Genomic DNA, 12,282 nt, shown 5'->3' on the forward strand with positions numbered 1-12,282 from the left:
GGTTAGAGATATGAGGTTAGGCTAAAACTAATAATTGACTGAAAATAAGGAACACCATCTCATTTGTCAGCAAGGTAAATATAGGTAATAACTCTGCATTGGTTATTTCTTTGAAAATTAGTTTCCTATAGTATTTAGGTTGCTTATTCAGAATGTACCGTTGTTTTTTGGGGGTCAACTGTAATTAACCTCCAGGGCCAGTACTAAACGCGAAGAAATACATTTGATGCCTCAATCCCTAGCGGCTGTCATGGTAATTCTACAGAATAGTTCCGCACGGACTGCAAGGAACGTAACCGCAGATACGAAATCCACTAGGGATTGGGGCGTCCAATGTATAGTATTTCACCATGTTTAGTACTGGCCCCCAGGGGTTAATTACAGTCGTCCGAATAAATATTACTTAAAATTCTTGTTCAGGAGGTAAAACTGCATAGAAAACTGCAACTGCCATAGTCTAGGCCACCGCGGAATACCTAGTACTGTAGATCTAACGCTGTCATATTCATGGGAACGTTCCTTGCAGTCCGGGCAGAGTTACTATTGCCTAAAATTACCACCAGCAATACTAAAATTAAAAGAAAAATCAACTTTATCGGTAATATTCGATGTCAAGGCGGTAAATGTCCAGGTCGACGATCACGGAGCCAGGCTGCAGTTCTACCTTATGGCACCGTATGTATGGGGGTCCCAGGGGAATAAATGCTCTTGAAGCCAAGTAATTTAAGCTTTAATCACCAGCAAAACCCAATAAATTCTGAACTATAAGCTAGAAATAGCTTAAGAGACCTATGGTGTCGTAGTCTGAAGCAGTGCCCATTACTAAACCTAGGTAGTAGGTAGGTAGCTAACTAAGTAGGTATCCCATTAGCTAAAGGCCAAAAGACAGAACCTTATCTTAGCTTAAATCTACCTCATTAAACGACTTTAGAAACTCACCAAAACTGCCAATTCTCCTCTGTCGCTGTCTCCCATCTTGTAGTTGTGTATTACCACTATTTCCACGAGTATATTCGCCTCCCGGGAGTATATTAAATATGCGGAGGTGTTCCCTGAATCAGCTGATCGACTTTTCGATTGTTTACGTTTGTGACGCTCGTGAGTCGTGACGTAACATCCATTCGTGAGGAATGATCCCTTTGTCAGTCATGCGCATGCGCAATTTGCCTTCTGGGATGAAATGTCACGCATACCGATTAAAAAATAAATTAAAATGTGATTATTAGGCGAGTTTGTTGTGAATCTACGATTAAATTTTTTATTGGAATACAATATTCTCAGCTATTCTACATACAATTTTCTGTTGTTGATTAAGGTCTTTTGGAAATTAAACCACCTTCTTCTTCTTCTTCTTCTTCCTTCCTTCTTCTTCTTGGTGGGGTCGCTGTCTCCTGTCACGCATGATCAAATTATATATTATAGTATATGTATATAGTAGAGAGAGAGAGAGAGAGAGAGAGAGAGAGAGAGACCTTACCTTACCTTACAGACCTTACAGTTCGTTCGGGTTGCCCCAGGTCCCTCAGTGTGAGGCACCTCTAATGTCTACCAGAGAGTTGCTAGTACATCTTCCGGTATATTTTGCATCTTCCAATCTTGGATGGTCTGGGATGCAGTTTAGATATTTGTCGAGCTTATTCTTAAACACATCTACGCTCACTCCTGATATATTCCTCAGATGAGCTGGCAACGCATTGAATAGACGCTGCATTATCGATGCTGGTGTGTAGTGGATTAATGTCCTGTGTGCTTTCCTTATTTTTCCTGGTATTGTTTTGGGCACTATTAATCTACCTCTGCTTACTCTTTCTGATATTTTTAGTTCCATGATATTTTCTGTTATTCCTTCTATCTGTTTCCATGCCTGAATTATCATGTAGCGTTCTCTTCTCCTTTCTAGACTATATAATTTTAAGGATTGTAGTCTTTCCCAGTAGTCAAGGTCCTTAACTTCTTCTATTCTAGCTGTAAAGGACCTTTGTACACTCTCTATTTGTGCAATATCCTTTTGATAGTGTGGGTACCATATCATATTGCAATATTCAAGTGGACTGCGAACATATGTTTTATAAAGCATAATCATGTGTTCAGCTTTTCTTGTTTTGAAGTGCCGTAACAACATTCCCATTTTTGCTTTACATTTTGCCAAAAGAATTGCTATTTGATCATTGCATAACATGTTCCTATTCATCATCACACCAAGGTCTTTAACTGCTTCCTTATTTGTGATTGTCTCATTATTAGGTCCCCTATATGCATATAGCTTTCCTTCTCTGTCTCCATAATTTATTGATTCAAATTTATCAGAGTTAAATACCATCCTATTTTCCTCTGCCCAATCATATACTTTGTTAAGGTCTCTTTGTAGAGCGTTCCTATCTTCATCACAAGTAATTTCTCTACTTATTCTTGTGTCATCAGCGAAACTACTCACTACCGAATCCTTAACATTACTGTCTATGTCTTCAATCATAATAACAAACAGTATTGCAGCTAACACCGTACCTTGTGGCACACCGGATATTACCTTGGTTTCATCCGATTTCTCATCTTTTGCAATAACTATCTGTTTTCTGTTGTGTAAAAATTCTTTTAACCATCTTCCTACTTTATCTACGATATTGTGTTTTCTAATTTTCTTTGCTAATATATTATGGTCTACTTTGTCAAAAGCTTTTGCAAAGTCTAGATAAACCACATCTGTTTCATTTCCGCTTTTCATATTTTTGAATATGTTCTCACGGTGGACTAACAGTTGGGTTTGTGTACTTTTTCCGGGTACGAAACCGTGTTGTCCTATATTAAACAAATTGTTTTTTATTAAATGTTTCATAATATTTTTCTTCATTACCCTTTCATACACTTTCATAATATGTGATGTTAGACTCACAGGCCTATAATTACTTGCCTCTAGTCTTGATCCACTTTTGAAAGTAGGGGTGATATATCTAATTGTGCTCATCATAAATCTTGCCTGTATCTACACTTTGTCTTAATAATATTGCAAGTGGCTTTGCGATAGAATGAACTACTTTCTTCAACAAAATAGCAGGGACTCCATCAGGCCCCGCAGCAGCTCCATTTTTAATTTCATTAATTGCCTGCACAATATCAGCTTCATTAATTTCTATGTCAGCTAAATATTCACTATTTTCGTCCCTTACTTCTATATCATTATCTTCATTATCTATTCTAGGGGTGAATTCTCTCTTATATCGTTCTGCCAGTATGTTGCAAATTTCCTTTTTTTTCATTCGTTAATCTCCCTTCAATTCTCAGAGGGCCTATTTCTATTCTTCTTTTATTCATCTTCTTCGCATATGAGTATAATAGTTTGGGGTTTTGCTTGATATTTAATAGGGTTTTTTCTTCCAAGTCCCGTTTTTCATTTTCTTTGATTGTATAATCTTTTGTTCTGCATTTCTATCTTACTTTTTAGTTCTATAACTTTCCATGCATTTTATTCTTTTGCAAGACCTTTTTTCCACTTTCTGATTTTCTGGAACAAGATCCTTCTGTCTCTTGGTATGCATGAATGATGTTTACTTTTCTTCTTCGGTATATTATTTATCCACTATTTTCTCTAATATTTTATATAATATCTCCGTATTTACCCTTATGTAATCGCTTACGAAAATGTATCCCAATCTTTGCTTAATTCTTCATTTATTTCTGACCATTTTATATTTTTACTGTAGAAGTTGTATTTTCCATATCCTTCCCACTTTTTCAATTCTTGCTTATCTCTATTTTCACTTGCTTTGGAATGAACTGTTAATTCTATGACATTATGGTCTGAAATACTCGCATTATAAACTATTATTTCTTTAACATAATTCATCTCGTTCACAAATACTAGGTCTAAAGTATTTTCCTTTCTTGTTGGCAGGTGATTTATTTGTTGAATGTTGTATTCTAGTAGCATATCTAATAGCTTTTCAAATTACCTCTTATCTTCTGCACTACTATTACTCTCTTTTTTATATGTATAAGTACAACCACAATCTCCTATTCGTTCTTTCCATTCTACGAAAGGAAAGTTGAAGTCACCAGATAGGAGAATAGTCCAGTCCTTGTGATTTCTACATATATCATCCAATTTTTCAATTATTAAGTCAAACTCTTTAGTATTAGGAGGTCTATATATTACTATGTTCATTAATTTTTCAGATTCAAATTCTACCGCTATTAGTTCACATTCTGAGTTACTATATTTCTCATATATTTTTCCTTGTTTTTTGTCTTTCCCATATATTGCGGTTCCCCCTTGATTCCTATTTTTTCTATCTGATCTATAAGTTTGGAACCCTTTTATTTGATCATCATTCCCAGTCTCTTGGGAATACCAGGTTTCACTTATATTCATTATATCTATTTTCTTTTCAATTTGGGTTAGTTCTTCTAAGTACTCTATTTTTCTTTTTGAGTTACTCGTAACTAAACCCTGCGCATTCATCACTATGATGGTTTGCGTGTTTTCTCCTTCGTTTTAATATTGGTAGTAATAAGGATTTTCCCATGTCTCTTTCCTGTTCTGGTATGTTGTTCTTTTTTTCATTTCCAGAAATTCTGACATTAAAAAATCCAACTTTTCCAAATATTTGATCTTCCTTCATCATAATTATTCATTTTGTGTCTGAATCTGCAAAATTTTCTCCGTTTCTGCAATATCCTCTTGCATAATAAATACAGTTATTATCTCTTGAGTAGAATTTTGGAGCTGATGCTTTGAAATTTTTTGCTGACATCTCTGCATATCTCATTGGTGGTTTGCTTTTCTCTTTACCTATATTCTTGATTTCTCTCTTTATTTTTCTTTCTTATTTTGGATTTTATTACTTGGTTGGTTATTTATTTGATTATGATTCATGGCTGCAGGGTGCATATATTTGCATTTTTTGTCGAACTTACATCCTTTTCCTTCTTTTAGGTATTTGCATATTTTTGGATGCAGATCTCTGCAATCATCCCCCATAGCCATCTAGGTATGCACATTTACCATATATTTCATAGTTGTGACATACTTAGGATGTTTGTAGTAAACATCTTTCTCCAAATCTGCAATTCCCTCTTTTCAAAAGGTTGCAGATTTTGTCTTTCTTGTCTATTTTTTCCTCTTTCCCGTCATTGTGTAGATCTGGGTAGAGCCTCTTCGGGATTGCTTTTCTGTTGTCATATCGTAATTTATTTCTTCGTAGGTATTGCTGCTTATTGCCTCATATGTAGTATCAATGAGTATCTCTGCATCCATACTTTTATCTTGTTCTTTGTTTTCCTTATTTTTTTTCTGTCATTTCATTTTTGTTTACTTCTCTTCCGTTTTCCTCTTCTTCTTCTTCTTCTTCTCTTCCTCTTCTTCTTCATCCTCAACTATTTGTACATTCAATCTTGATTTAATAACATTGTCTATCCATGATAGACATGTTGAGCAAAAAATTCTTGTATCTTTTCTCATATCTTGCATTACCTCGGCACACTGTGGATGGGTCGGAATGTTGCATGCAGCACATTTTCTGATTAGGTTTTGTGGATTGACTATGCTATACCAAACCTTACACAGTTTGCATGCTTTTGGCATTCTTTTTCCTAATGCGTCAATTAGGATATTCACAAGATTCACCTTATTCATTTTCTTTGTCGGAATATGTTGGTTTATGTATATTTTCTTTATGAGTCTCTTTAACACTTGGATTTTATTTGGAACTTCTTCAATTATTTTACAAGATGTTTTCATTAGATTTGTTCCAGTTTGAAGGATTATATCCTTTTAATATATCTATGAATGCTTTTGTATCTTTTTGGTTAGGACTGTTGCTGATTTCATAGATGAGAAATGCCAGTTCCCTTCCTGCTACCTCATCGTATTGCGAATCCGCCAAGCAAGCTAAATTACGCCATTTCTTCCCGCAGTTGGAACTTACTGCCATCTTGTTCTGATTTACAGTATTACACTTGATAAACTAACTTAGAAGACGCTTTATCCTACTATTTTCACACTAATCTTATCACCGATAGTTCACGAACACTTCTAGATATTTCTCAAATTCTAGTCGTATGTTAAACTTGTGATATCTGTTGATTAATCTGACTTCACGCGGGAATGTCTCACCAAGCAAGATGGCTACTACGAGAGAGAGAGAGAGAGAGAGAGAGAGAGAGAGAAACTGCAATAATGGCATAAAACCTCAAATGCAAAGGCAGTTCTTGGCATGACAACACTCTCCACTTTGAAAATAAATAAATAAATAAATAAACTGTCGAGGTAGAGGTGTAATAGTATTCTAAACCCAGGATTCTACATAAAACTTTTTTTTCTTTTTTAACTCCAGCCTCTGGGAAATCTTGTTATTAGAGTACCATGGCCTACCCCAAATTGATTTGGGTTAGTACATTAGCCCTCGTGTTCTAAAAAAAGGTTATTTTTTTCTTGGGCCTAATGGTATGGCCGTTGGCGGCTTAATGGTTACCCAAAGAACTGAGCATAATTTTTTAGTTTTCTAAGGTTGGACAGCTTTTTTTAGTAAAGCATTAACACAAGAATAAATATGACTTGGCAATAAAATCAAATTAAAAACTTCAACATGGTTTTGGTCTACATATATAAAATTTCAACATGTAATTTTGTTGGAATGGAATATGTGATTTTGGCATAAAGCCAAGCACTGGGACCCATAGAGCCATTCAGCGCTATAGTGATAATGAATAGAAATGGAAATATAAATAATGAGTTCAATGGGAATGATATTAATAATGAGTTTAAAATAGGTACTCTGATGATCAATGTTTAAAACTGTAAAATCGAGATTCAATTTCTAATGGAATTAAAAGTTAAATGACCATTTATAATAAAAAGAAAAATTTTAAAAATTAATAATTATATCTATATAGAATTACTAGACATTTTTATAAAATCCACAAGGCTTTGAAAAACTCATAACAGGGCCAACATCGATGTTGTCTCCTAAAATTTCAGATATAGTTTTACCATCTAGATGGTACATCCGCCTCTCATTTCCATACCTGGTGCAGTGAACCAGAATGTGCTCAACTGACAAAGGGCTATCACAGTGAACACACACTGGGTCTGGAGCACTACCACCATCAAGAAGAAAACTGTGCGTCATTCCGGCAGTGACCAATTCTCAACCTTGTTAAAATAACTTCAGTCCTCCTGTCGCTTTGATAGGATGATTGCCAAATTCCTACTTGAGGTCCAATTGTTTTTAACTTATTATTAGCAAGAAGGGGAGATGACCATCCTCCTGCCACTTTCTTAGTATGTAGTTACGAATAGAGATTTTCATATCAAAACGGGGGACTGACTCTATTTGTATCAATTTCTCCTTGGGAACAGGCACTCTATGCTTATTTAAAAAAACACACTTTAGATAATTATTGTACTTTCCCATTCATCATTACCCCTGGACCGGTAGCGTGGTGTCAGATCTGCCCAGGCAACTGCGCAAAAATGCGTTTTTTCGTTTTTGCGCATAGACGCCTAGCATGGTCGCGCTTGTCTTCCACCAGGAACGTTATTGTTAGTTGCTCACCAGCCTCGGTGAAAGCAAGGCGTGTAATATCTCTGCTCAGCTGCCCTCGCCGAATATCGCCCTCCAAAGTCGGAATTGTTGCATATTTAACCTTAACAGGGGTAAGTCACGCAAATGCAAAAGTTTCGCATTTTACATTACTGTATTATTACTTAGTGAAATAATTTGATTGTGTTTATCGGAACATAACAGTGAATGGTGTAGCTACCCGTACCAATCACCATATTGGATCGGAAGGCAGCAAAAATGTGATTTTGAGGCTAATTTCTAATTTTCTATTTTTTCCTGTTTTCAGATTTCAGCATGGCCAAGAAAAATCTTAGGGAGGAGGAGTATTTGGAGCTCCTTTTAGTAAGTAGTGATGAAGAAGAGCCTTTTACAGTTACCTTTGAGACAGACAGTGTCCAGGACGACCTGCACGACGCCCAAACCTGGCTGCGTGAGGGACATGAGGTTCAGCTTTTGGCTGCTGAACATGTGGAAGAAATACCTGAAGAGATACAAGATTTGGCTGTCTCGCACGCAGTTCGTTTGCATTCCCTTGTTCCTGTGCCTCCTGTAGTATCTCCTGTGCCTCCTGCAGAATCTCCTGTGCCTCCTGCAGAATCTCCTGTGCCTCCTGCAGAATCTCCTGTGCCTCCTGCAGAATCTCATGTGCCTCCATGCATATCTCTGTGCCTCCGTGTAGTATCTCCTGTGCCTCCGTAGTTATCTCTTGCCTCCTGCAGAAATCTCCTGTGCCTCCTGCAGAATCTCCTGTGCCTCCTGCAGAATCTCCTGTGCCTCCTGTAGTATCTCCTGTGCCTCCTGCAGAATCTCCTGTGCCTCCTGTAGTATCTCCTGTGCCTCCTGCAGAATCTCCTGTGCCTCCTGCAGAATCTCTCTTTGCTCCTGCAGAATTTCCTGTGCCTCCTACAGAATCTCCTGTGCCTCCTGGCAGGAATCTCCTGTCCTCCTGTAAGTATCTCCTGTGCCCTGCAGACTCTCCTGTGCCTCCTGCAGAATCTCTGTGCCTCCTGCAGAATCTCTGTCTCCTGTAGTATCCTCCTGTGCCTCCCGTCAGAATCTCCTTGCCTCCTGCAGAATCTCCTGTGCCTCCTGCAGAATCTCCTGTGCCTCCTGCAGTATCTCCTGTGCCTCCTGCAGAATCTCCTGTGCCTCCTGCAGAATCTCCTGTGCCTCCTGCAGAATCTCCTGTGCCTCCTGTAGTATCTCCTGTGCCTCCTGCAGAATCTCCTGTGCCTCCTGCAGAATCTCCTGTGCCTCCTGCAGATCTCCTGTGCCTCCTGCAAGAAGCTTCCCTGTGGCCTCCTGCAGAATCTCCTGTGCCTCCTGTAGTATCTCCTGTGCCTCCTGTAGTATCTCCTGTGCCTCCTGCAGAATCTCCTGTGCCTCCTGTAGTATCTCCTGTGCCTCCTGTAGTTTATCTCCTTGGCCTCCTGCAAAATCTTCCCTGTGCCTCCTGTAGTATCTCCTGTGTCCTCCCCCTGCAGAATCTCCTGGTGCCTACCTGTAGTATCCTCCTGTGCCTCCTGTAAGTAATCTCCTGTGGCCTCCTGCAGAATCCTCCTGTTCCTCCTGTAGTATCTCCTTTGGCTCCTGCAGATCCTCCTGTGCCTCCTGTATATCTCCTGTGCCTCCTGTATAATCTCCTGTGGCCTCCTGCAGAATCTCCTGTTCCTCAGTATAATCTCCTGGTGCTCCTGTATATCTCCTGTGCCTCCTGTATATCTCCTGTCCTCCTGTTAGTATCCTCCTGTGCTCCTGCAGATCTCCTGTGCTCCCTGTCGTATTCTCCTTGTGCCTCCTGCAGAATCCTCCTGTGCCTCCTTGTAGTATCTCCTGTGGCTCCCTGCAGGAATCTCCTGTGCCTCCGTAGAATCTCTGTGCCTCCTGTTAGTATCCTCCTGTGCCTCTGTAGTAATCTCCTGTGCCTCCTGCAGAATCTCCTTGCCTTCCTGTAGTTAATCTCCTTGCTCCTGTAGTATCCTCCTGTGCCTCTGTAGTAATCTTCCTTGCCTCCTGGGCAGAATCTCCTGTGCCTCCTGTAGTACTCCTGTGCCTCCTGCAGATCTCCTGTGGCCTCCGGTAGTATCTCCTGTGCTCCTGCAGAATCTCCTGTGCCTCCTGTTAGTATCTCCTTGCCCGTGTAGTAAATCTCCTGTTCCTCCTGTAGTATCTCCTTGCCTCCTGTAGTATCTCCTGTGCCTCCTGCAGAATCTCCTGTGCCTCCTGTAGTATCTCCTGTGCCTCCTGTAGTATCTCCTGTGCCTCCTGCAGAATCTCCTGTGCCTCCTGTAGTATCTCCTGTGCCCTCCTGCGAATCCATGTGCCTCCTGTATAGATATCTCCTGTGCTCCTGTAGTATTCTCTGTGCCCCTGCAGAATCTCCTGTCTGCCTCCTGTATGTATCTCCATGTGCCTCCTGCAGAATCTCCTGTGCCTCCTGTAGTATCTCCTGTGCAATCATCAGTATCTCCAGTTGCCTTCCCTGTAGCTATCTCCTGTGCCTCTGCAGAATCTCGTGCCTCTGTAGTAATCTCTTTGCCTCTGTAGTATCTCCTGTTGCCTCCTGCAGAATCTCATGTGCCTCCTGTAGTATCTCTGTGCCTCCTGTAGTATCCCCTGTGCCTTCCTGTAGTATCTCCTCGTGCCTCTTAGCAGAATCTCCGTGCCTCCTGTAGTATCTCCTTGCGCCTCCTGCCAGAATCTCCTGTGCCTCCTGCAGAATTTCCTGTTGGCTCCTGTAGAGCTCCTGGCTCCATGCAGAATCTCCTGTGCCTCCTGTATATCTCTGTGCCTCATGTAGTATCTGCCTGTGGCCTAACTGTAGATCTCTGTGCTCCTTGTAGTAATCTCCTGTGCCTCCTGCAGAATCTCCTGTGCCTCCTGTAGTATCTCCTGTGCCTCCTGTAGTATCTCCTGTGCCTCCTGTAGTATCTCCTGTGCCTCCTGCAGAATCTCCTGTGCCTCCTGTAGTATCTCCTGTGCCTCTGTCGTACTCCTTGCCATCCTGTAGTATCTCCTGTTGCCTCGCAGGAATCTCCTTGTGCCTCCTGTAGTATATCCTGTGCCTCCCTGTAGTATCTCCTGTGGCCTCCTGTAGTATCTCCTGTGCCTTTCCTGCAGAATTCTCCTGTGCCTCCTGTAGGTAGATACTGTGCCTCCTGTAGTATCTCCTGTGCCTCTCAGAATCTCTGTGCTTCCTGTTAGATATCCTCCTTTTGCTCCTGTAGTAATCTCCTGTGGCCTCCTGTAGTATCTCCTGTGCCTCCTGCCAGAATTTCCTGTGCCTCCTGTAGTATCTCCAATCTGTGCTCCTGTAGTATCTCCATGTGCTCCTGTAGTATCTCCTGTGCCTCTCCTGCAGAATTCCTGTGCCTCCTGTAGTATTCCTGTGCTCCTGTAGTAATTCTCCTGTGCCTCCTGTAGTATCTCCTGTGCCTCCTGTAGTTATCTCCTGTTGCCTCCTGTAGTACTCCTTGTGCCTCCTGCAGGAATCTCCTGTGCCCTCCTGTAGTATCTCCTAGTGGCCTCCTGCAGAATCTCCTGTGCCTCCTGTAAGTATCTCCTGTGCTCCGACAGAATCTCCGTGCAACCTGTAGTATCTCCTGTGCCTCCTGCAGAATCTCCCTGTTTGCCTCCTGTAGTATCTCCTGTGCCTCCCTGCAGAATCTCCTGTTGCCTCCTGTTAGTATCCTCCTGGGCCTCCTCAGTAGTATAATCCTGTGCCCTCCTGCCAGAATCCTCCTGTGCCTCCTGTAGTATCTCCTTGTTGCTCCTGCAGGAATCTCCTGTGGAATCCTGTTAGTATCTCCTGTGCCTCCTGTAGTTATCTCCTTTGCCTCCTGCAGAATCTCTGTGCTCCTGTAGTACTCCTGTGCCTTCCGCAGAATCTCCCTGAGGCCTCCTGTAGTATCTTCCTGTGCACTCTGTAGTATCTCCGAGGCCTCCTGGCTAGTATCTCCTGGTGCCTCCTGCAGAATCTCCTGGGTTTTGGGGGCCCCCCCTTCCCTGTTTTAAAAGTATCCTCGGTGCCCTCCTGCCAGAAATCTTCCTGTGCCTCCTGTAGTATCTACTGTGCCTCCGCCAGAATCTCCTGTGCCTCTGTAGTATCCTTCCTGTGCACTCAGTAAGTATCTCCTGTGCCTCCTGCAGATATCCTTCCCTGTACGCCTCTTGTAGATCTCCTGTGCCTCCTGATAGTATCTCCTGTGCCTCCTGCAGAATCTCCTGTGCCTCCGTGTATCTCCTGCTGCCATCCGCAGATCTCCTGTGCCTCCTGTAGTATTCCTGTGGCCTCCTGTAGTATCTCCTGTGCCTCCTGAGAATCCTCCTGTTGGCCTCCTTGTTAGTATCCTTCCTGTGCCTCCTGCAGAATCTCCGGTGTGCTCCTGTAGTACTCCTGTGCCTCCCTGCAGAATCTCCCTGTGCCTCTGTAGGTCTTCTCCTTGCCCCTGTAGTATCCTCCTGTGTGCCTCCTGCGAATCTCCTGTTTTGCGCTCCTGTATTCTTTCCCCTGGGTTGGGCCCCCCCCCCCCCCCCTGCAGAAATCTCCTGTGCCCTCTTAGTATCGCCTTTGCCTCCTGTAGTATCTCCTGTGCCTCCTGGCCAGAATCTCCTGTTCCTCCTGTAGTATCTCCTGTGCCTCCTGTTAGTATCTCCTGTGCCTCCTGGCAGTAAGCTCCTGTGGCCTCCTGCATAATCCTTCCGTGGCCTCCTGTAGTATCCT

At 41.8% G+C, this 12,282-nt stretch overlaps 2 protein-coding genes across 3 annotated transcripts in view; one reads left to right on the plus strand and one right to left on the minus strand.

Annotated features, from left to right (window-relative positions):
* LOC135202642 (protein rogdi-like) overlaps nucleotides 1-1,106 on the minus strand; it is a 65,000-nt gene extending 63,894 nt beyond the window's left edge. For both annotated transcript variants that reach the window (XR_010311813.1, XM_064232164.1), the window contains exon 1: nucleotides 940-1,106. Coding sequence is in view for 1 of the 2 variants with exons in the window: in XM_064232164.1 (XP_064088234.1) it covers nucleotides 940-975 (36 nt within the window). In the remaining variant the exon portion in view is untranslated. The remainder of the gene's footprint in view (nucleotides 1-939) is intronic.
* Nucleotides 1,107-7,853: 6,747 nt separating this feature from the next.
* LOC135208416 (uncharacterized) lies at nucleotides 7,854-9,088 on the plus strand. Its single transcript, XM_064240565.1, has 3 exons — nucleotides 7,854-8,204; nucleotides 8,279-8,507; nucleotides 8,676-9,088. Exons 1-3 carry the CDS (start codon nucleotides 7,854-7,856, stop codon nucleotides 9,086-9,088), a joined length of 993 nt encoding a protein of 330 aa, XP_064096635.1.
* Nucleotides 9,089-12,282: the final 3,194 nt, after the last annotated feature.

This window comes from Macrobrachium nipponense, chromosome 11 (assembly GCF_015104395.2).
Source record: "Macrobrachium nipponense isolate FS-2020 chromosome 11, ASM1510439v2, whole genome shotgun sequence".
NCBI classification, from domain to species: domain Eukaryota; kingdom Metazoa; phylum Arthropoda; class Malacostraca; order Decapoda; family Palaemonidae; genus Macrobrachium; species Macrobrachium nipponense.

Bases quoted from the DNA above. Each gene is read 5' to 3' on its own strand.
- LOC135208416 (XM_064240565.1), top strand. From the start codon at position 7,854: ATGGCCAAGAAAAATCTTAGGGAGGAGGAGTATTTGGAGCTCCTTTTA. The intron at 8,205-8,278 runs GTGCCTCCATGC...TGCCTCCTGCAG, and splicing joins TGCCTCCTGCAGAATCTCAT to AAATCTCCTGTGCCTCCTGC. The intron at 8,508-8,675 runs GTAAGTATCTCC...TGCCTCCTGCAG, and splicing joins CAGGAATCTCCTGTCCTCCT to TATCTCCTGTGCCTCCTGCA.